This window comes from Equus przewalskii, chromosome 7 (assembly GCF_037783145.1).
Source record: "Equus przewalskii isolate Varuska chromosome 7, EquPr2, whole genome shotgun sequence".
NCBI lineage: Eukaryota > Metazoa > Chordata > Mammalia > Perissodactyla > Equidae > Equus > Equus przewalskii.
This window is the reverse complement of record NC_091837.1, coordinates 8,520,138-8,544,152: the sequence shown is the minus strand read 5'-3', so window position 1 is coordinate 8,544,152 and position 24,015 is coordinate 8,520,138. Positions and strand designations below refer to the sequence as shown.

The window sequence follows — 24,015 nt, the reverse complement described above, 5'->3', positions numbered from 1 at the left end:
TGGTAACTTGCCCAAGAAGATACAGGTAGAAAGAGGTAGGGCCAAGATTCAAAACCAGGTCTGCCAGCTCCAAAGCTCATATGCTCAGGGCGACCAAGGACAACACTTCGCTTCTTTTTTTTTTTATTTTATTTTTCCTTTTTCTCCCCAAAGCCCCCAATACATAAGCTGTATATTTTTAGGTGTGGGTCCTTCTAGTAGTGGCATGTGGGATGCCGCCTCAGCATGGTCTGATGAGTAGTGCCTTGTCTGCACCCAGGATTCGAACCGGCAAAACCCTGGGCCACCGAAGCTGGAGCGTGCGAACTTAACCACTCGGCCATGGGGCCAGCCCAAACCCTTTGCTTCTCTGAACCTATTTCCTTGTCTGTACTCTCTACCTTGACTGGAGTGTTGAATTCTCTCAGTTAACACTCAGATGTAAAACATTCATCTCAGTGCCTGGCACTCAGTGGCCTGCATTAAAGGTGGCCGCTACTATTATTAATTTGCCATGTGACCTTTGTCTTGGATCCCTCTTTTGTAGAAGCAGAGTCCTGGGCTTCCCTCTCCTTCTACAAAAAGGAGGAGGTGAAGCAGAGACTAACCTGTCGGGGGAAGTGCTGAGGAAATTCAAGATGGATTTACAGTGAGAAAAGAAAACTAGCAGGTTTTTATCATGACTCAACAATGTGGTGTTCACCAAAGAACTTGAGATGAGAGATAACAAACAAGGTTAATTAAGAACAATCCAAGCAGCAGAGCCTGGGGCAAGGCCACACTGAGGATATTGCTCAACAGAGCCAGGAGGAATCTGCAGAGCTTGCAGTTCAAATTCATGGCTCTGCTGCGCTGAAGGAACACATGCTCTTCTCCTCCAAGAGACTGAGGGGGCCATGTCTCCCTACTGTGGGATCCAACAGACATGATGACTCTCACCCTGGGACCTGCTGCAGGCCTGGCCCTGCTTTGCTCAAAGTGTTTTGCCAGATGCAATACAACTGGCCAATAACTGATGGATCTGGGCATGAGTCACCTCGGCCCCAAGAAGGCTAGTGAGGTGAACCTGGGATCTGTCTGCTTCTGAAACGTCTCCTTCCTCTAACAGGCTCCAAATCCAATCAGTCACTGAGCCTACCTCCTCAGTCACGTACAAGGCATCCAACCTTCTCTATCCCCATGCCACCCCAATTGCTTTCCTTTCCCTGAAGGTGCCATAGGCAGAGCACTCACTCCCCTCCCCTGCCCCACAGCCCCCTTTAGCTAGCTAGCTCCACCCAGGGTCTCCCACAGCCCCCTGCACACCTTTATCCTAGAACCCACTGCCCTTTAGTGTGATTACTATTTAATAGACTGTCTTCTCTGTTCAACTGCAAGAAAAGCCAGGTCAGAGACTCCGTTTGTCTCCGCTGCACACGGAAGGTGCTCAATAAAAACTGGCTGGATCAAGAAATGATATGGCCGATGAGAGGCAGACTGCACGTCGTGGCTCAGCTGACCCAACAGCAGACTTTTTCTTCTGGTCAGCAGGCATGTGTCAATCTCACTTGGAAGGAAGGAGGGAGGAAGGAAAGGCTGGTCAGAAAGATGCCTACAGGGGTAAAGTACATTTGTCAGCCACTACGACGACCTCCATTTCCCGAAAAGCAGAAACAACCACAATTCTCAACAACATAAGATTAACGCAGCAAATTTCAGTGCAGCAACTCAACAGACTAATATTGAGTCATGAGAATTGTGGGGAAATGTTTATGATAACGTCAAATGAAAAACAGGATATAACTGACTTCAACCACATAAAACATGTGCCCATGGATAAGGACCAGATACACACACACTTATCACTGTGGGGTTGCTGATAAGATTGTGTGCTTTCTTTGCTCTAGGAAAAAACATCATATTTAACAATTTTAAGTCATGGAGAACAAAAGAGGGCTTTTTTCTATACTAGGAGCTAATGCTCTTCCCTTCTTGAGTTCTAAAAGAAGTGGTCGATTTCTTTTTTTTTTTTTAATTTTATTTTCCTTTTTCTCCCCAAAGCCCCCCTGTACATAGCTGTATATTTTGAGTTGGGGTCCTTCTAGTTGTGGCATGTGGGATGCCGCCTCAGCATGGCTCGCTGAGCAGTGCCATGTCCGTGCCTAGGATCTGAACTGGCGAAACCTGGGCCACTGAAGCAGAACACACAAACCTAACCACTTGGCCACATGGCTGGCCCCCAGAAGTGGTCAACTTCTTACATCATCAACAATTCAATTTTCTGGATCCACAAGGTTAAAGAAACTCTGGGTAATTCCACCACTCACTTCCAGGCCTCTACCCCCATCCCACTCCCCACGCCTGAAGGGAGCAAGCAGAAGGGTCAGGCAGAGAAAGAGCAGGACAAGACCCCACAATGAAACAAACAGTACCTTTCTTGGTTGTGGTGAAATATTTTGAGTCAGTCATTTTGGTCTCTTATCTGTGGCCAGACTCTGCAAAACAAAAGAGAGAGGTGACTTTCTATTGTGTTTCATTCCATTTTCAGTTACAGAGCACAGGAGGAGGGAAGGATCCAGCACACAGGTAGTATAGGAAGATAGCTTCTTATCTCTTTACCGGGCAAATGAGCCGTTAGACAGTGGCTGATCAGATTTTGGAAGGAAATTCTGAAGGATCTATCAAATTTTTGAATGTGCTTATCCTTTGACCCAGCAATTCTACTTTTAGGATGCTCTCCCACAGAAATATCTGCACAAGGATACAAGTGTTTTACTGCAGCACTGTCCATAACAATGCATCATTGGAAATAACTTAAATGCCCATCATAAGAGAATGGCTAAATACTTTGGAAGAGTCCACAGATTAAAAAGCACTTACCACAGTCACAGCTGCCCCTTCATGGTGCTCACTCTGCCCAGCACTGTTCTAGGTGCTTTGCACCCATTCACTCATTAACCCTTCATCACAGCCTCGTGGAGGTACTATCATTACCCCGTACAGTCAAATGAGCTTGGAAAATGCCAAGTTTGAACAGCTAGGGAAGTTTCTTCTCTCCCCAGCTTTTCCAAGCTTCCCTAACAGTGATGTACGCTATTCATCTCTATAGAGGGCTAGAATCTACACACCACACACTCTATAGCATTCCCCAAATCTAACTGACCAGTTTTCTCAAAGCATCTCTCAGGACATCTCCCAGTGCACAACTCACAGTGTGAAGTGCTGTTCTAAGGCAACAGGACAAAGAAAGTACCAAGGCCCCCTCGTCCATTCAATAAACATTTACTGAGTAGCTGCTAGGTAACCTCAATAGTTCTTCTTGGTCAACAAATGAAAGATAAAAGAAGCCACACAGGAGCCAAGTATCCTGGATACATGGCAGAGAGGCTCCTGGGGTTGTTCTAACATTTATTAAGAAGCTATCATTTACCAAGCTCCTATTACAGCCAGGAGCTTCACATGTATTATCTCATTTAATCCTACCAATAAGGTAACTGTTTTTAACCCCATTTTACAGATGAGGAAACCAAGGCTCAGGGATGTTAAGTAATTTGCCCAAGGCCACATAGCTTGTAAGTGACTGGACTGGGAGACCATCTCAGGTCTATCTGAGCTTAGTACCTGTGCTCTATCAATGAAGGAATTCTGCATCCCTCATCTGAGACGGAGGACAGAGCCATGACAGTGGCTAAGGACTCAGTCTAAAATATCATGAAACTTTCAAGTGCAACCTTCTAGTCTTTCCTGTAGTTTCAATGGTACAGAAAACCACACAACCCCCAAAACAAACATTTGAATGGAAAAAATTCACTCACTTTGTCCCTGCTGCTGCCTCTGGGGAAGAGACTCAAACGTGTAACCCATTAACATCTTCTTTCACTTCATTACTATGTGGGGGTAAGATGAAGGTTACTGGTGGGATGGATGCAAGAGGTCCAGGAACATTTCAAAAGTCTCTGGAAGCAAAGCTGACCCAGCTCCTCTCCAGCCCAGCTGCATTTTTCCAGGCTAAGCTTGTATTTATGACAGGAGGGCATTGCGACTGTTCCCTGAGATGCCCATAGATTTTGCTTCAGTAATCAATGGGAAACAAATACGTACTGTCTGTCCTGGGACTGCCTTAAATCCTTTGCGGATCCCGTTAGAATAAAGGAATAAAGGCATAAAGTCTTCGCTGACAAAACAGTATAAAGAAAAAGACACAATTCTACTTTCCTTTTGCTTGCAAGGTTGAAAATAGATGATGGTACTTTCCTGTGGGAGCTGCGGGAAAGAGCAAGAAGAGACCGCTGTGTCTGACGATGACAGTCCCGCCATGGGGACTCTAGAAGGTCCTGGCAGCATGAGTCAGGGCTGTGGGCAGATCCACAAAGGAAGAACCCATGTCGGTCTGGTCCACAGCTCCATCCATCCTCCCCCTTCATGCCTGGCTCAGGGCTCTGCACGAGGCCAGTGTTCAGTTGATAGTTGTTGAAAGAAATGAAAAGGGGCCACTGAAAATCCCAGGGAGCCTCAGCCTGCTCTCTGATAGCTCTGTTATGTAACTATTTAGCATTTGTTCCCTATCGGAGTTTACTTACATTAAAAATAATTTTCTTTTGAGTACACATAAAGCCCTTTTCTTAGACAAAACTCGCCAACCTAGAGGTCTTTTCAGAGTGCTGAGAATGAGCAAGTAAACGAGAAAATGGGATGTCTGTCACACAGAAAAGGGCTGCAAGGCTTCAGAAGCCACAGGCATGACAGCATAACTGGCAGAGGTTTCCAAAATAGGAAAGTACCCTGTTTTTCAACATTAAGTTTAGTCTAAGAAGAGGGGTCAATGAAGGTAAATGGGGCGAAAAATCACAGGCCAAAAGAATCACAGAATGTAACATATAAACCCCTCCAATGTTAAATCTAGAAGGAAATCAAAGTGGACAAAGCATAAACTACCTTAGATGTCTAGCTTCAGCACTGCCCAGAGATTCTCCCTTTTCCAGTAGAGGAGGCTGTCAGGGGCTTTCCCCTTCTCTGCAGTAACAGCACAATACGTGGGGGCCCTAAATTCCTCGAACACAACCTGCTGGCGACAGATCTGTGTTGTATGCAACCGCCCAGGCGGAGGGAAGGGTGGGAAAGCTTCTGCTTGGGGGGGGATTAAAAAAAGCAACAGAGCAGAAGGGTCGGCTAGTTAAACCACCACAGCCGCTGACACCCCCACCGCAGTGAGCTTTTGACGACACTCTTCCTTTTACAGGCGCTAAGCAACTACTCACAAACTTAAACTGCCGCCCAGGGTGCTGGCACGGGCTGCCTCTTTCCTCTGCAGTATCTATTTCGCATATCCCTCTGCAGAGGGCCCGACGGGACTGAGGATGCCGAAACTATATCCCTCTGAAGTTGTTTCATATACAGGAAATTAAAGTAGAGGAGGAAGGGGAGATGGGGAGAAGTGAAAATGCTTTTGCAAAGCTACCCCAAAGCATGGATTTTAAAAACCTCACTTCAGGGTGAAAGATCAACTGCACTTTGTTGATCTACTGAGGGTGGCTATCTCCTTGTGTCCTTTCTCTGCAGTTGCTTCTTAGATGTCAGTGCAAGAGAGATTTTTCATTCTATCTGCAGGAATGGAAAAAACCCTACAGTTCAGTTCTAAAGGAGCTCAGACTTGTAGATGCCACAGGAAAGACGAGTGCTTTTTCTGGTGCTGCTCAGCTGTTGCCATACACCTGCATCTCTACTAATGGAGGCCAAAGGGACTAAGGCTTTGTTTGATGAATCTGATCGTGTACATGAGCCACATTTGAAAGGAGGTAGCCAATTTAAGCAAGAAAAAGCTTAGGGTTTGGACTCCATCTTTGGAAGTGGCAGGGTACATTAAAAAAAGCAATAATTGGAGGGAATTTTTGGTTTGGAAACTGCTCTGGCCAGTGTGATGAGTGACTCTTGCTACGGAGACAGCATTCTGGGCTGGGATACCCCTTAATTTCAGCAATTACAGGCCAAGGAATGCCTCAAGGGGATGGCACAGTCCAAATTAAAAGAGGGGCACGGCTGGAAGGACTGGTTTTGTCTTTGAGGAGCCACTGCTGCTGTCCCCACCTTAAGTCTACCTTCCCACACCCAACCGCGGAAGATGACTTTGATGCCACAATCCCAGGACTAGTTCCTGTTAATCTCACTTTTTAAAAAACAATCCTATTGAGAGGCCTGCTCCCCTTGCCACTAGGCTTAAAGAAAAGGAACTGAGAGTGCCGGCCACGTGGCCGAGTGGTTAAGTTCACGAGATCTGCTTCGGCGGCCCAGGGTTTCGCCAGTTCTGGTTCAGATCCTGGGCGCGGACATGGCACCGCTCGTCAGGCCATGCTGAGGCAGCGTCCCACATGCCACAACTAGAAGGACCCACAACTAAAACATACAACTATGTACTGGGGGGATTTGGGGAGAAAAAAGTAGAGAAAAAAAAAGATTGGCAACAGTTGTTAGCTCAGGCACCAATATTTTTTTTAAGATTTTATTTTTCCTTTTTCTCCCTATCTTTAAAAAAAAAAAAGAAAGAAAAGGAACTGAGTAATAAAGCCTGAAATAGTTTTCTAGAATTATAAAGAAGTCCTTGGTGAGAATCACTGACACACTGGCCAAGGATAAAGATGTAATATAATCCAAGAGTGGAAAAATGAGGTCCTAGGAAGAAAAGGGAAGGGGAAAAAACTCAAAAACATTCCCAGCTGACTCTAGATTTTAGCCACTGAAGTTAAGGTTAGATTTAAGAAAAAAAAAAGTCCTCAACATTTTTCAAATCTTTGAGTCTTCACATATCTAATGTAATTTTATAAACAAGAGAAAGAATATCTTTCTGTGTTTTGAGCTAATAAAATGAGTTTACATCTATAAGCAATACATTAAGAAAATGAGTATTGAGTGTATTTCAACTTTTCTCCAAGGTCTCAAAATTGCTAATGATAACAAAGATTTTTAAAGGAAAGAGCACTGAACTGAGGTTACCATTTACTTTCTCTCTCTAATTCATTTCACCTCTTGAAAACAGGGACCTTAGCCACCTGCTTGACTTATTTCACATATTTCTTCTGACAGAGGGTAATGTGAGAACGAAAGCATGCTGACAAGTATAAACATAAGCACTGTAAACACGAAATTCTAGAATAAGTAGAAGACGCAAAATTAACCTATGGTGACAGAGGTCAGATCAGCGGATGCTTCTAGCCAGGAAGGACTGACATAAGGGGGCACGAAAGAATTCTAGGGGTGATGGGAATTACCTGTATCTCAGCTCAAACTGTACACTGGCCAAAGTTAAGAGCTGAGCATTTCACTTGGTGTAAATTATACAAACATTAAAATTTTTTTAAATAACAAAATAAAACCCAACACTGGAGAAGAAAAATATAATACTGTATAATCCAGAAGAAATAAAGCATTTCTGAGTATGACATAAAATCAAGAAGTCTTAAAAGATCTATGAATTCAATTATAAAAAAATCAAGTTTTCCTGCATGGCCAAGAACATAATAAAAAAACAAAAGACATATGATAAACATACACAAAAATATTTACATCACATCACAGACAAAAGCCTATTTTCCTTAACATATGACAAGCGACTACAAACAGGAGAATGGCAGAGGATGTGGCCCGTTCACAGAAAATGACGTACAATGGTTTAAGCTTACTTATAATAAGAGAAATGGAAACTGAAATTACAATGAAATACCATCCCTCAGCTAGCTACTGGATTGGTAAAGACCCAAAAATCTGATAACATTCCACATTGGTGTTGATGTGGGGGAAAGAGATACCCTCATATGAGGCTAGTGAGAGTCTAAATTGCTACAATCTCTATAGCAATCTGGGAACAGCTACCAAAACTACAAAGGTATTCACCCTTTGACCTAGCAATTCTGCATCTAGGAATTTATTTCAGACGTACAAAACTATGTAGAAACAGTTATTCATGTAGCATCCTTTATAATAGCAAAATATTGTAAACACCTTAAATGTCCTTCCACACAGGACTGGTTTAAAAAATTATGGCACAGCATATAGACATATGGAATACTATGCAACTATGAAAAAGAACCTGGCAGTTCTAAAATGCTTGTGTGCAACGTTCTCCAAGGTAAGAAGCAAATTATATGTAGTATACTACCATTTCTATTAAAAATATGACTATTAATAAAACATAAATATCCATGTTTGCAAATGCATCCACTAACCTTGAAAGGGTAAACAAGAAAAGTTAACAGTGGTTTGCTCCAGAAAGGAAGCTGGATTGCCAAGGGATGGGATGAGAGACTGACCTTTCATCATTCACCTTTCTAGATCTCAGGAATTTTATATCCAGTGCATATATCACCTCTTTTAAATATAATGCAGTTTAGAAAACAGTGCATCTATCCAAAACACTATTCCCATCCGGTACCCATCCTTCAGTCTCGGCTCAAACACTACACCCCAGAGGAGCCTTCTTCAGACCCAGAGGGGCAGAGGCTTCCCCATATTTGACTCAACCACAGACTTGTCCACAGCCCTCCTCACGACTCGAATTTGGGATCTGTCCTGTTTCATGCTGTCAACTCAGTGACCGGCACTAAGCCTGGCACATTCCAGGAGCTCACCAAATGTCTGCTGGCAAAATGAATGAAAAGACAGGTTCCCAGAGAAGCTACAAAACCAAGAGCTCATAACAGATCAAGAGGACTCCTTGAAGAGTGCCAGACAGTGATGACTGGGCAGACGGGAAACATAAGGCTTTGCAGTTAACTTTCAACAAACGACGCAAGGCTGAGCCAATGCCAAGATGGCTGCCAAGAAATCTAGCTTTGCTACCAACAGCTGTGTGACCCTTGGCAAATCCTGCCATCTCTGGGCCTTACTTTCTCCAACTGTCATACAAGAAAAGTCAACCAGATCAACGGCTTTTCAAGTCCCTCCTTGCTTTTAAACTGTTTAAAACAAAAGTAGAACTGCTCTGGTTGAAGTAAGGGTTAAGGGGCCTAGAGCCTGGCTCATTCCACTATGCCTACCTCTCACCCTCCTCATCATGTGCCCTTCAGACAACCCATTGTTCCATGGAACAAATTTTACCAAATGGCAGATAAAGTCCCTCCCACATCTCTCGTTGTATGATTCTGCTACGTGAGAAACCCATTTCCCCACCAATAAGTATTCTTCCTGGGTTATCAAACAAAAGGAAATGGAGCATGATTATTCTCAGAGCAAGACAGAAGACGTTTCCAAGGGGACAAAAGAGAAAACAAATTCAGAATGCAGCCAGGGGGGCCGGCTCTGTGGCTGAGTGGTTAAGTTCGCATGCTCCGCTGCAGTGGCCCAGGGTTCAGATCCTGGGCACGGACATGGCACTGCTCGTCAGGCCACGTTGAGGCGGTGTCCCACATCCCACAACTAGAGGGACCTGCAACTAAGATATACAACTGTGTAAAGGGGGTTTTGGGGAGATAAAGCAGGAAAAAAAAAAAAAAAGATTGGCAACAGTTGTTAGCCCAGGTGCCAATTCTTTAAAAAAAAAAAAAAGGAAAATTGGCAACAATTGTTAGCCCAGGTGCCAATCTTTGGGGAAAAAAAAAAAAAGAATGCAGCCAGGGTTAGCAAACCTTATGAGGTCTTCAGTAGGAAGGAAAACAGTAGCAAGCCAAGCAATTCTGCAAATGGCCAGCCAATGGCCAGGGAAAGGACTTTTCTAGTCTCAGGGCAGTGATTCATGTCAAAGCAGCCCACGCTCTGCAATCCGATGGGAAGCGTGAAGTTGGTGGCACTAGCTCAGCTCACTGCACACCACTGGCACTCAATGAATTAACCAGCAAGACAAGTGGTGTTGTGAGGTCAGCTAGAGAAACAGCTTTAGGAAAGGAAAAGGGGAAAAAGACTTGAGGTCTGATCCAGCCGCCAAGACCCGCCTCTGAATTCAAACATATACGGGCAGGGCAAACTGATCCCTGAAAGTCTGTGTTGGTGACTTCCAACTTCAGTGCTGAAGTTGTCACTGTTAAACCCTTGCCTGATGAACGGCTTTCAGAAAGCTGCTCCAAGGCACATGTTAGCTCAAGAACAGTCAAGACTAAGCTAGGAAGAGAGAATAACAGGGGCTAGGGTGGTGCCACCGTTTCTTCTTCATTTGGAACAGAAAAGCCAAACTTTGATCCTCCCACATGTTTTGCTGTTTCAGTTCTGTCTCAAGGGCAGAGGTTGACTTATTTCACAAACATTCTCCTACTCTGTGCTCTGGATTGTGCCCCTGACCCCATGAAGTTTAGAGTTTAATAGAGATGAGGATTCTACCCAACACCCAGAATTCTACTCATCACTCCTCACCTGTCTGGCAGTCTCCTTTTAAAAAGGGAAAGGGCCTCATGGCTAAGTACTAAAGTTCACTTTACAGACAGGCGAACCGGTAAGGCCAACTTGAAGATTAAAAGATGAGTCAGCAGTAGAGAAACTAGATTTCAGACTTTCTCTCTGAGACAACGTGGTCACCAAACCACCAAACCACAGACGGGCTCTTTCAAGTCGGTTCAATAACTGTGAGAAAATGAGCTGTTCTTTGGGGGTGGCATGAAATTCGGAACAAAGGTGGCCGTGATAATAGTGATGGCAAATGGACATGTACTATGGGCCAGACACTATGTAGAGAGCTTCCAATGTAATCCTCACAGTAATCTCTGAAGAAGGTATTGATAACATCACAAGTTTGCAGATGAGGAGACTGAAGCCCTGAGAGGTCAAGGCATTTGTCTGGAGTCACACAGCTAGAAAATAGTAGTGCAAACACTCTCCACCCTTGCCCCATGAGGTTGCACATGTCCCACTCTGTCCAGCGAGGCAGCAACTCCTCTCTGAATGAAGCTCTGGCAGAAATACACACACTCTAGGCTAAGGACTACAGGAATATGTTGCCACACATCCCTCAAGTGTTGAATTACAGGTTATTTTAGGGCCAGCCCATACAGTTTGGACAACAGGAATGTCGAGTTTGCTAACATGTCGAGTGAAGGTCTGTCTGAATGAACTCGCCGAGTTAGGGGCCTTCCGGGATATGGACGAAAATTGATTAGACAAAGTCAATCTCCTGAGATCTACTAGCAGTTAAAGCCTCAAAGTGAAAAGGAACTAAAGGCAGGCAAATGACACATGCAAACGTTCTTATATCAGCACTGAGCCTCTAGAACTGAATTCTAGAATCAAGTGCCAGCTCTCAACTAATCTACAAGCAGTAATGTGTGGAAAGATCTTCTGCCAAGAAAAAGAAAAGTTCCTCTGGACTGGAAAAAAAAGTAAGAGGGGCTTCTTCTGAATAATCCTTAAATTAATCAAGATGAGGAGAAAGAGGCCAAAGACTACAGAACAAGGCTCTTTGTGATCTCATTTTTCCCACCTACACAACGGGAACACTTTCTGAAAATCTGTCAAATTTTGTAGTCACCCATTCAGCACGTATAACAGTGTGGAGCATCGTCGGCTCCGAGCCTGGGACTGTGCCCCATACAGGAGCAAGCACAGAGCAGACAAAGGACAGTCTTCTCCCACAGGGCTCTTACAGATTCAGAGGCCAGGTAAGGGACTTCAGGTGAACAGTAGAGTGATCATGCCCTCCAGATAACTGCCACCAAAGCGCAGAGGAGAAGAGTTCTGAGATGGGTGGAGCACCAAAGGAAGCCCTCTTAGATGAAGAGGGGCTTGGCTGGACACGAAAAGATGCATCAGATTTGGAAAGGGAGGGGCGAGGGTGACATGGAGACGAACCACAAGAACCAGCATAAGAAGGAGTGAATTGAGAACTACATCACCACCAACACTGGCTGGGGCTCAGGCTCTGTGCTAAGTAACTTATAGGCCTTGTCTCATTTAATTCTCAAGGTAACCTATTAAAAAATGAGGAATTAGAGACACTGAGAGAAGAGTGACTTACCCAAGGCCAAAACAAGCATGCGTGTTCAGGAGTCTGTGAGACCCTCTGCCTGGCTGATGGCAAGGACTTGGAAGGGAAAGGAGTCGATGAGGTTGGGCAAGGAAAGATGAGATTCAAAGACAGCCTTGGATGCCAGATGTGTTGGACCCTGCTGCAAAAGATGCAGTGATCCTATCAAACGACAAATCTTACGCTGAGAAGCACTTGACACTGTTGATCTCTCCCTCCTTGAAATGCCTTCTTCCCTTGGATTCCAGGATGCCATGCTCTCTGCTTTCCCGCCCACCCCACTGACTCAGTCTCTTTTGTTTGTTCCTCCTCCTCTCCCTCTTCTTAAACACTTGGAGTGCCCCAGGGCTCAGGCCTGGTACTTCTTCCCTTCTCCAGCAACAGTATCTTGCATCATCCAGTGTCATGGCTTTAAGTATCATCCACATGCGGACAACTCACAATTTTACACCCCCAGACCCAACCTTTTCGCGGACACTCGCAGCACACATATCCAAACTGCTTAATTGACATCTCCACTTGAATGTCTATATAGCTAACAGGCAGCTCAAACTTTATATGATAAAAACTGACCACCTGCTTCCCCCTACCCCACAACTGGCTCATCCTGCAGTCTTCATTATCTAGTTCCTGCCAATACCATCTTTAACAGGTTCTCAGGCCAAACACCTCAGTTAGCCTCGACAACACACACTCTCTCATATCCCACATCTAATCTACTAGCAAATCCTACTGGGTCTACCTTCAAAATGAATCCAGAATCCATGAAGCAGCTTCTCACCAGCCCATCACTAGCACAAGGCCCCAGGCCACCAACCCCTCCCACTGACACTGCTACCAAAACTGCTTCCACACTGCTCTCAACAACCTGTTTCAGCAGGAGCCCGAACAATCCTATTGCAGTCTAAGTCAGACAGTGGCACCTCTCTGCTCAAAATCCTCCAAGGGTTCCCTGTCTCAGAGTAAAAGCCAAAGTCCCTACCATGGCCTCATGGCCTACAAGGTCCTATATGAGATGCACACCCCCTTCTGTCTCACACACACTCGCTCCCCGCCATTACCTCTTTCAACTCTTCTCCCACTGTTATCCCCAGCACTTGCTCAGTTCCAGCCCTATGGGCCTCTTTGCTGATCCTTGAACACAACACTCATCTTTCGACTTCAGGGCTGTCCCACATGCTGTTCACTTTGCCAGGAAGGCTCTTGCCCCAGATCACCTCATGGCTCAGTCCCTCACTCCCTCCTTTTTTTTTGGCTGAGCAAGATGTGCCCTGAGCTAACATCTGTGCCAGTCTTCCTCTAGTTTTGCATGTGGGTCACCACCACAGCATGGCCACTGACGAGTGGTGTAGGTCCATGCCTGGGAATGGAACCCAGGCTGCTGAAGCAGAGTGTGCCGAACTTAACCACGAGGCCAGCCTCCCAGTCCCTCACCTCTTTTAATTTTCAGCTCAAATGTCACCTTCTCATTGAGGCCTCCTCTGACCACTTTATTTAAAACTGTACACAACCCCAACTAATCCCTCTCTCTCTTTCCTCCTTCTGTTCTTTTTCTTCAAAAGGAAAAACAACATACTATAAAATGTATCACCAACATACTCTCAAATGTATTTATATTATTTTTTTCTCCCTCTACGATGTGAATTGCATGAGGACAAGGATTTTGTCCATTTTGTTCACTACTGTATCCCTAGTTCCCAGATGTTATCTGGCAAACAGCAGGTACTCAATAAATGTTTGAAAGACCAGTACTCAACTCTCCTCTCAGGGAAATCTCATGTTTTGTAAACTAACCTCAGCTAGAGAGCAGCTTCCCAATGTTCCACTCACTGGGTTTGCCAAGATCAGAGATACATCTGTTCTGGCTGTCAGGGCTTTTCGACAAAATCAAAACTGGAAATGCCACACTGCCTAGCCCATCTTGCAGCCTATAAATGGAAGGCAAGTAAATAAATGATGAGAGAGAGAAGAAAGGGCAAAGGGTAGAAGATCAGGTGACAACATCTCCAACGGGAGAAATGTTCAGGACACTTCCCTCAGTGAGGCCAGACCACCATCCCCTGCTCTCACAGGCATCAGCTCAGGGACTAGAACTGTAAAAGGTGGGGGTACAAATGCTGGGGACGGGGCAAGGAGGGGGATCTGACACAGACTATGACGTGAGCACAGCAAGGCCCCTCCCTCTGCCTATAACCCTCCAGGCCCCTAGGCCTTCTTCTGTGTTCCTCTAACTGCCAAGCTCTTCACTGCCTTTGTACCTGCTGATCCTTCTGCCTGGATTATCCTCTCCAGCTTCTAGAACGCTGCTCCAATTTATCCTTCAAATCTCAGCTTAGATGACATCACTTCAAAGACACTTCCCTGCACGTACTACCTTAAGTAGGTATTTTCTGTCCCTACCCCCCTAATATGTCTATTCACATACTTACTCACATATATTCCCACTTCCCAGAAAGAGCCTACATGCTGAGGATGAAGCAGTGAACGAAACAGACAAAAGTCCCTCCCTTCATGGAGCTCACAGCCTAATGAAGCATAGAGAACATAAGCAAGATAAGTAAGTAAAATATGTAGTATCTCAGACGGTGAGAAATGCTGTGGAGAAAAAGAGAGCAGGGAAGGAGGACTGAGAGCAGCGGGGAGGATTAAGGGAGGTTGAAATTTAACCAGGGTGGCCAAGAAGGCCTCCTTGAGAAGGCGACAGGTGGCAGTGTCCAGGGAAGAGCCTTCCAGGCATAAGAAATAGTGCAAAGATGAGACTGTGCCTGGCCTGTTTGAGGAATAGCAGGGAGGTGAAATGGCTTGAGCTGAATGAGCAGTGAGGGGGACAGAGGGTTATGAGGTCAAAGGAGAATGGAGGGGGCCTGAGAAGTCAAGGTGAGGACACTGGCTTTCCCTCTGAGTGAGATAGGGGATGCTGGAGGATTCTGAGCAGAAGTCTTGAGATCTGACTTACACTTTAACAGGTTGTGGCCACCCACAATGCTTGTTTCCCTCATAGCTTAGCAGTTTTTCTAATCATTATATTTGTTTTCTATTTCTTCTTTGTCTCTCTCCTCCATTAGAATGTAGTAAGCAACCCAAGGGCAGAAACTATGTCTGATTTGTTTACATATCATCACACTTAGCCCAGTGCCAGGCACATAGCAGGGCTCAATAAATACTGAATGAATGGGGGGCCAGCCCTGTGGCTGAGTGGTTAAATTCACGTGTTCTGCTCGGGGGCCCAGGGTTTCACTAGTTTGGATCCTGGGTGCAGACATGGCACCACTTGTCAGGCCATGCTGAGGCGGTGTCCCACATGCCACAACTAGAAGGACCCACAACTATGTACTGGGAGCCTTGGGGAGAAAAAGCAAGAAAAAACAAAAAAGATTGGCAACAGTTGTTAGCTCAGGTGCCAATCTTTACAGAAAAAAAAAGGCTGAATGAATGAATGAATGCTGGACTTAGGAAGTCTCTGTCCTCAGTATCTCAACATCCAGCCACCTGCCCCTTAGAGATCTGAGAATGAAGACCACAGAAGCAGATTCAATAGCTGGCTACAATGAAATTTTATCATTGCACTCTCGATATGCTTAAGACTCTAAAAGCAGTTAGGGTGTGGTAAAAAGTCCGTGCCAACAAAGTCTATTCCTCTACAGAGCTCAGTTGTAATGCACATTTTCAGGGCTGAAAACAAACACTGAAGGGTTGGTTTTAAAGCTTTTGAGACCGGACTTCCAAATCTACCATCTTCCAGCACAACGTCCACAGAGGAGCTGGTAACCTGGGCGATCAGTTACTAAGGCATCCCAATGATAATGAACTCTGGGCATTCTGGAGACAACCAGTCATACTCTTACCTTAACTAGAAGAGGCCTCCCAACTTCAGGGAGACAGTCTTGATGGAGGTTAGAGGTCAAGCCCAAGGCTAAAGACCCAAAAAGCATGAGACTTGGGTATCTAGACCCATAGCCAAGCCCCTTCTGAGCTCCACTAAATAACAGGAGACAATCCAAGAACAAGGAGTTGGGAAAGGAAAGGTGGCCACAGGGGCTCTCCTGGATTCTATACAACTTAACAGGCACAACCATACCACAACTGTAAATGAGAATTACATTACATACTTGAGGGGTTTGTGAGACTAAAACAAGTCAACAGACACAAAGCCCTTAGCAGTGTCCAGCCCACCAAGTGCTTGATAAATGTTAGCCACTGTTACTACTACACACGGAGAGCAGTCACCACCAGCACCTCCTGCTACTCCCCAAACCCCAGGTCTCTGGAGGCTCTGAGGCACTCTGGTACCTGGCTGGGTGGTAGCAACAACAGTTCAAGAGTAGTTAATCCTACCACTAGTTAGATTTCTCCCTATCCCCCTGCAGTGACATAAGGATGGGCAGGAGATCATCTGGAAAGTGCTCTGAATTCCTCAGGAGTCAAGGAACCCTGATAATTCAGTGCAATATTCATTCATTCATTGAACATTTACTGAGCACCTACTATGTGCCAGACATTTCACTAGGTGCTGGAGACACAGACAGTTAAGACAAGTCCTCTCCAAGTTTTAAGAGCTGTTTACTTAGAAGACAGGCAAGTAAACAGACGATGACAACCCACTGTGATCAGTGCCACAGGATATCAAGGAGGGGCATCTAGCTCAGGCACACAAGCTGCGGGGGATAATCGGATGGGAGGCACCAAGCAGTGGCCCAGCTAAGAAGTGGAAGCTGGGGGAGGTAGAGGAAATAGTGTTCAGGCAGTGGGAAGAGCACAGAGCAAAGATACAGAAGCATAAAGAGTTGGGGCTTTGCGGAAAAGCAGCTGAGTTTGATTGGAGCTTGGGAGAAGGTAGAAGTGTGGAGTAGGAGAGATGAGGCAGAAGGGCCAAGCAGAGTTCAGAGCCCAAAAGGCCTTGAACGCCATGCTAAGGAATGTGAGTCTTTGCCTGAAGGCAATGAGAAGCCACTGACTGATATTCAAGCAGAACTTTTTTAAAGGATTCTCCAACTGCTTGAGTGATATTTTCTCTCTGGAGTTATTTGTTTCTCTCTGTGTGAAGAGAAAAAGAACACAAAAACATTTCTGGGCTGTGATAATTTATCAGTGACCTATCTTAGCCGAAAAGACCTGTGCAGAAAAAGAAACATCTTCAAGTAACAGATGTCCCCTCAGCTTTCAGAAATACCCCAAAGTGCCAAACCCATACCCAAGCCATGTTTGCTCAGTGTCAGCACGTCAGGCTTTGGTGCCAGGAATGGGGGTTTTCTGGGAAGTGAGCAGTCAAGACGTGCAACAGTTTCAGAGGATGGCTAGAAAAAGATGAAAGTCTGAGCCGAAAGCCAGCAGGACCAACAGACTGAACTTGTTCTGGTAAACTTTTAGGAAGTGAAACGAGAAGGGTGGGAGAAGTCCTGTGTACATAAAGGTCTCTGTTTGCGGAAGGAAGGAACATCTCACAAACCAGGGTAGACAGCCTTCCCCAGACACAGACCCCCAGCAGGCATCAAGTGCCAGGATCAAGGCACCCACCACAACAATAACAGGCTCTGTACAAATTTCCTCATCTAACCCCTGCACGCACCAGTGCTGGGGGCACGGGGGAAGGTGGTAGTCATTATTTTAGCGCTGAAGGAGAGGAGGCCCAGCCCAAGCAAGCTGTCTGGGTCACACTACCAGGAAGCTGCTGAGCTGGGATCAGAACCCAGGCTGAGAGATGCAGAGTCAGGAATCTTTCCCATGTACCTCTGAGCTCTTCAGCTTGCTCAGAGCGAAGCCTCTGCTCAACCCACACTCAACAGATAATGTCTACACAAGCTCTGAGGGATCTGATTCTTTGAAACTAATGAAGCCGCTCTTCATGACAGTTTCTAAGAGGTCGGAGGAGTCTGGTGGGCTCAACTCAGGTCAGGGAGCCAGATGCTCTGAGCTCTGCTCATGTTCCCACCATCTGTGACAAGTCGCTTCATCTCGAATCCTCCCTTGGAAGGATGGGGATAAGGTGACAATATTAAGTTTCTGTGAATTCAATGGAACTAGGAGAACAGATCATGGAGTTAAAAAAAAAGGTACTACAGTAATATTTATATCACAACTTTCTTCAGAAAGCAAGTGGAAACCGTTGTGAGTTCATTAAGGCTTATAACACCAAAGAGTGGGTAGGACAGCAGCAGGTCTTTCTTGGGCTGCTGTCAGGGAAACTGAGGGAGAACCGGAGCTAGTGAATGTCTGCAAAGGAATAAGGCTCAGACTCACAGAGCCTAGTCCTCCGGCCATCAAACCACCTCACCACCTCCTAGGCAAGATGTGCTTTCCCCAGCCAAGAAGCCATGGGGCCTGCACTTTTCTGAGAGACACAGACCCTTCCCTTGAGAACGTCCTTCAAGAACCTAGGGCTACAAGATCCCCTGGAGGTCATGTGGTTCCTCTTTACTCCAAAAGGAATGCAGCTGAACCACTCTCAAGAGAGGGTCTAGACACTCTCAAATTAGCTCCATGGACAGCCTGCTTCGTGTCTCACAGTTCCCAATAGTCAGGAAAAACTTCCACTCTTGCCCCAAGAGTTAACCCCTTACAGCAACAGCCTGAAGCATCGTTTCATCCTAAAGAAAGGGAATCAAATGCCCCTTATGAAGATTAGATGAGGAGCAATAAAGCTACATCTTTATATAAATGCAAAGAAATATAACGGCTAAAAACATTAAAGCTAAAGATATTAAATAGCCCCTACACCCCAACCCTGCTCCAACCTCTGTTTTGTCTCTGCAAGCCGAGGTCCGAACCCTGGCTCTTGCCTATAACTACCTGACTGACCTGATATGTGTGATTTAACCTCTCTGTGCCTCAGTTTCCCCGTGGATGAAATGTGGATAACAACCGTGGCTACCTCACGAGGGTTGCTGTGAAGTTTAAACGTCGCACTGTAAGCAAAGTCCTTGGCAGAGCGCCTGGTGCACAGTAGGAGCTCAGTGCCCTGGAGCCGACATTCGCCGGTATTTGGAGCATTATTACAGGTGTCCCCAGCTAACCTGTCCGTGGGGCGCCAGCGGACAGACCAAGCCCCAGCCCGCCCCGGGGCAGGCAGCGCACGGCTGTTCCTTGATTTTTTTTCTCTTTTCGAACCTTGGCAGAGAGATAAGGCCCTGAACGAGGAGGAGGCCTCAGGATGGCCATGCGGATAAGTGTGGAGGGGAAACCCAGGACCGGAGAGGAGTTTCCCCTGCGGCCAGCGGCGGGCTCCGCGGGGCCTAAGTCTAGCCGTCGCTCCGGGAGGCGCCCCAGGCGGGGCTGCGGACCTGGGGCGGCTGGGGTGCGGACAGGCGGCCAAGCGGGCGCGAATGAATGAACCCGCAGTCCTTCTGCCGCGTCGGGGCCCAGAAAGCCCCTCTCGCCCGTCCAGCGCCCCGTCCTCTCCGTGACCTCTGACCCCGCAACCCCCTCACCTCAGACCCCCGACTCCCCGCCCCACTTCTTCTCCTGCCTCGTCGGATTCCCCGCTTCCTCACCCGCAGGTCCGAATGGCTCCCGGCGCCACGGCGCGGCCCGGCTCGGCAGGAAAATGTCCGCGGCCTCCTCCTCCCGCTCTCCCGGTGTGCCAGTGCCGCCGGCCGCTCGAGCCCCGCGGCTGTCACCTGCCGGGCGGAAGTGAGCTGCCCGCGCGCGGGGACTTCCGGTGGACGCACGGCCTGGGGGCGGGGTCAAGGGCGCAACCCGGGCGGGGGTGGTGCCCGCGGGGCGGGGCCGGCCGGGTTAACCCCACCCCTGCCGCAGTGCTGCTCAGCCGCTGTGTCCCGCAGCGCGCTTAGAAAAATTAGCGCGCTCACCGCTAAGTAATTGAACGTGATGCAGAAAGAAAAGGTCGTGGAGACTTTGAGGTCCATCTCCCTTCTCTTATAGCCTCAGGGAAACCTGAGGCTCTGGGGGGGCAGGGTTTGGCTCAAGATCACTTACCTTATGAATGAAAGAGTCAAAACTAGAGCTTTAAGTCTAGTCTAGCGCTCGCCGCCCTTGAGGAATTCCGCGTTAGAGGGGAAAGCATCAGACCCTCCAAGAACTTTATAATGTCCCATTTCCCCTTTTGCTGGATCTGCCAGGACTTCGATTGCTACGGCTATCTCACTCCCTGCCCTGATACTATTAACTTTCTTCTCCTTCTGGAGAATTTCTCATCATCCCCTTTAAAACATTATTTCATCGCTACTCTTTAAAAATGTTTTACTGGGCAACTAATATTTGCATTGTAGAGGAATGGAAATATACTAGCAAGCAAAAAGAAGATAAAACATCGTCTGCGGTCCCACCGCCCTGAGACAATCATTTTTAATATTTTGGGGAATATCCTTCCAGACTTGACATATCATTCAATATTTTTAACTCACCAAGATATTGATAGAACTTTCCCAAAACAATAAGTACATTTCTCTGTGGTGCTTTCCAATACCTGCAGAGTATTCCACTGTATGGATAGTATCACCATTCTCAAAAAGCAATCCCCTACAGCTGTACACTTAGGTTGTTACCAATCTTTTAATCTTCTAAAACTTATTAATAAGTAAGCTTGTAAAGCCAAGACTGTATGTCCCATCTAATCTAGATATTATTGTTTTAATATTTAACATTGTTTTATGTGTTTAACTAGCCTCAAATCCTTTCAATAAAATGTTTTACTTTAAAATCATTATAGACTTACAGGAAATTGCAAAAATCGTACCTAGGGTGCCTTCACCCAGCTTCCCTCAGTAGTGACATTTTATATATTGGTAGAATAATATCAAAACCAGGAAATTGGCATTGATACAATACCATTAACTAAATTTACAGGCCTTATTCCATTTTTAAATCCTTTTCTGAAGTAGGCAGGAAACAAATAGAAGGATTCTGTATGCACCTGCCATGTTCCACATGCTATGCACAGCTGTCTGAAGGAACTACCTTTCCCTAATGATAAATGTTGGCAAATGCCATCAGCCTCAGCGAAAAACAAGATTTCATTGGGAATGGAATGTGGAAAGAGAAGAATTATCTAACAAAACAAACCAGCAAACCTAAAGGTACCAAGCTGGAGAGCTTATGTCAAAGTGGCAAGTTGGTGGTGGAAGTAGTGAGAGGTTTAAGACTCCCAAGGAGGCAGAAGTCACAGCCTCAGTTTGCTCAAGAAGGATATTCTGGGGAAGGTGGCACTTGTGCTAGGCTTTGCCCAAGCAGAACAGAGCTGCAGAGGCTGAGATGGAAGGAAAGGGCAAACCAGACAGACCAGTGCAGAGACAGGGAGGCAAGGGAACCAGACACCTGGGTCCTTCAGAAAGCATTCCCCAAGTGTCTGCTTTGAACCAGACCCTGGGATGGGTGTTGGATAGTCACAGGAGTGAGGCAGAGGCCCTGTCCTTCCTTGCTGAAAGTCAATTTCTCTGGGGAGGGTGACAGAGCAACAGATACAAATGTGATTGGTGCTGTGATGGGAGAGGCACTGGGGGCTAAGGGGGTCCAGAGCAGGCACTGAAGCTCCCCCAGGGTTGGAGGGAGCAGGGGAGGTGAGGACAAGTGAGGGGCATTTAATCAGAAATTGCAAAACAAGCAATGAATGTTTATGGAGCGCCTGTGGTATGCCAGGCCGTGCACAGAGGGTCTCATTTGCTCCTTACATCAGCGCCATTTATCCGGGGGGGTGGGGAGGTAGGGGGACTGCAACTGTAGGAGCTGAAGTCAAACAGTGTCTGAGTGGCAGAGCTGAGGGTCTGGTCCCAGAGCCCCAGGATATGTGCTCTCCTAAGTCCTACTCATTCACCTAAAATCTATTTGTCACTCTTACCTGAGCCAGCCATATTGGAGATACAACAGTGAACAAGATGTGGCACAACCTCTCCTTGGGGCTACTGTTGAATGTGAGAGAGAGACCATTAAAGGGGCAATTATAACACAGCCCAGAAGGACCAGGGATGCGCAGAAGACTTGGGCACCAAACTCAGCCTGGGAAAGTCAGGGACAGCTTCCTGGAGGAGGTGACATCCAGCATGAACTGTGAAGGATGCTATTACTGCTACTGAGAGTTACCATGAAGAGTGCCTGTGCTAGGCTCTTCCACATATTAACTCACTGAGCTCCCCCAACAATTCAAGGTTCCACAACTGTCCCCAAGTAAAGATGAGAAAACAGGCCAGTGAGCAGAGCTGATTTCTCCCCACTTCCCTGTGGGCCTGGGCCTCCTCTCTCACAGCTCAGCCTGGCAGGGGAACTAAAAATATAATGCTAATAAGAGGAGGCACAGCTCAATGCCAAAGGCTGGATAATTACAGCTTGCAGAGCGGGGAGACGGAAGCAGGGAAGGGGAGCCTCTCGGAGGCTTCTCTCTCCACCCCAACCTCCAAACCCAGCTGGCCACACTCCCTGAGTCACACTCACTGTCCAACACTGACAGCTGTCTACAACAGTCACACCTAGGGTATGCGTGGCCCGCCTCGACCCTCTGAGACCCCGGGCCCAGGAGGCGCCCCTTGCTCCAGGATAGATGGAGCAGAGCCAGTGATGGCCAAGCACCCCCTAGAGAGAGAATGGACTTGTCCCAACAGATACACCATTGCTAAAAATAACATCACCTCCCGATTGGAGGGGGAAGTTTTTAAACTTTTCTGCAAGTCGTATTCATTTTCTACCCTACCCTATTGAGCAGGCTGCCTATCCACCTCTTTGGGACTCAGTTTCTCCTTCCTAAGAACTCTGCACCCAATATGGGCCAAGCACCACTGTATGCCCTTGACATCCATCACTTCGTTTAACCCTCACTATTCCCAAGAGGTGGGCGCTATGGTAACCCCCACTTTACAGATGAGCACACTGAGGCCCTGAGAAGCTGAGGAACATTCCCAACTTCACAAGGCAACGATGGGCCGAGCTGGGAGGCAAGGCCAGGGCTGATGACTGTAGGGCCCGTATTTTCCCCCTCACCCCACCCTTACCTACCTCATGAGGTTTCATCCAATCAGAGGAAGATTGGGAATTCTTATGATTTCAGCAAATGACTCAGGCAGGACCCGCTGTAAGTCCTTTCCTCTTTCTGATACACAGAATCTCAGAGCGTCTCCTTCCCACCCTGCCTCCACGCTGGTGCCTACCAAACACGTTGAACAAATTAAGTGGTTTTTCCATCTATGCCCACTAGAGGGCCCACTGGTGACATTAACTGCCGCCCTTCCCTTTGGAAGCTTCCCACAGGCAGCCCCCAGCATTCCTTTCTACGTCCCAAACTTCTTTCTAGGTTCTTCTTCTTATTGCTATTATTCTACTTCAATTTCTGTTAGCTTGCTGTTTTTGTTGTTTTTATCCTACAAATTTCTAAAAGTTGCCTCAGGTCTTTTCCAGAAGGAGGCAGGAGTGATTTTGGCTGTAACCTTACCGACAACGCCAGCCCTACACCTGCTGAGGGTGGGCAGCTCCATATGCTTCCCGCTCAGGTCAGACCTGGCACAGACTCCAGGGCAGACAGGCCTAGGGACTGCCGGGACTTCTCCTCTGCCCTCATTCTTTCCTGGTGCAAATGCTCTCATTACACCATCCCTGGTCGTCTCAGGAGCAAAATCCTGCTCACCCCTTTGTGGCTTCACTGCTGCCATAGACTGCTTCTTGAAGGGCTCTGCTTTCCTTTCTCAGGTACCCCAGAGAGGGCTGAACCACCCTCCGTTGGTGTCATGGAAAAGGCCCAGGTGCTGAACCACACCTGGGTTCAAACCCCGAGCTGGACCTCACTTTCCAGTTTGGAAAATAGGGCTGATTGGGCCTCCAGGCTAAGTTGCTACAGAGATTAAACTGTAGAATTTATGTACAGTACCTGGCAACCTATAAACCCTCCTTCAATAGGAGCTGCTATTTGTATTATTAGTTCAGCTTGGTCCCTTCCTGGCTGTGTACGTAGGAGTGTGCTTAGCACTTTGAGCCTCAGCTTCCCCATCTGGGAAATGGGACTTATACCCTACCTTATACAGATGTCAAGACAATTACACTAGCTATTGTAAGTAACGTTCTTAGAGGAATGCCTAGCAAGCACTAAATAGGTGGTAGTGATTGTGATTATCAAAGGCCATAAATTAGGACACAAAGAAAATATCAGTAAAGTCCAATAAAATAGAATTGGAGTTCATACATCATTC

The 24,015-nt window shown here is 46.7% G+C and overlaps 1 protein-coding gene and 1 long non-coding RNA gene across 25 annotated transcripts in view; one reads left to right on the top strand and one right to left on the bottom strand.

The window, feature by feature from the left end:
* The window catches only part of AP1B1 (adaptor related protein complex 1 subunit beta 1), a 54,683-nt gene extending 31,059 nt beyond the window's left edge, over positions 1-23,624 (bottom strand). For 3 of the 24 annotated variants that reach the window (XR_011542331.1, XR_011542334.1, XM_070628625.1), the window contains exons 1-2: positions 19,381-19,580; positions 2,391-2,453 (exon numbers count right to left, since the gene is read on the bottom strand). Coding sequence is in view for 7 of the 24 variants with exons in the window: in XM_070628620.1 (XP_070484721.1) it covers positions 2,391-2,427 (37 nt within the window). In the remaining 17 variants the exon portion in view is untranslated. Of the gene's footprint in view, positions 1-2,390; positions 2,454-11,884; positions 12,156-19,380; positions 19,588-22,831; positions 23,080-23,456 lie in introns of those variants that run through there. The other 21 variants (XR_011542328.1, XM_070628619.1, XR_011542326.1 and 18 more) reach the window with 16 other exon arrangements.
* Positions 14,102-19,386, top strand: LOC139084707 (uncharacterized). Its single transcript, XR_011542346.1, has 3 exons — positions 14,102-14,272; positions 14,346-14,450; positions 18,723-19,386. It is a non-coding gene; the product is annotated as an uncharacterized lncRNA (long non-coding RNA).
* Positions 23,625-24,015: the final 391 nt, after the last annotated feature.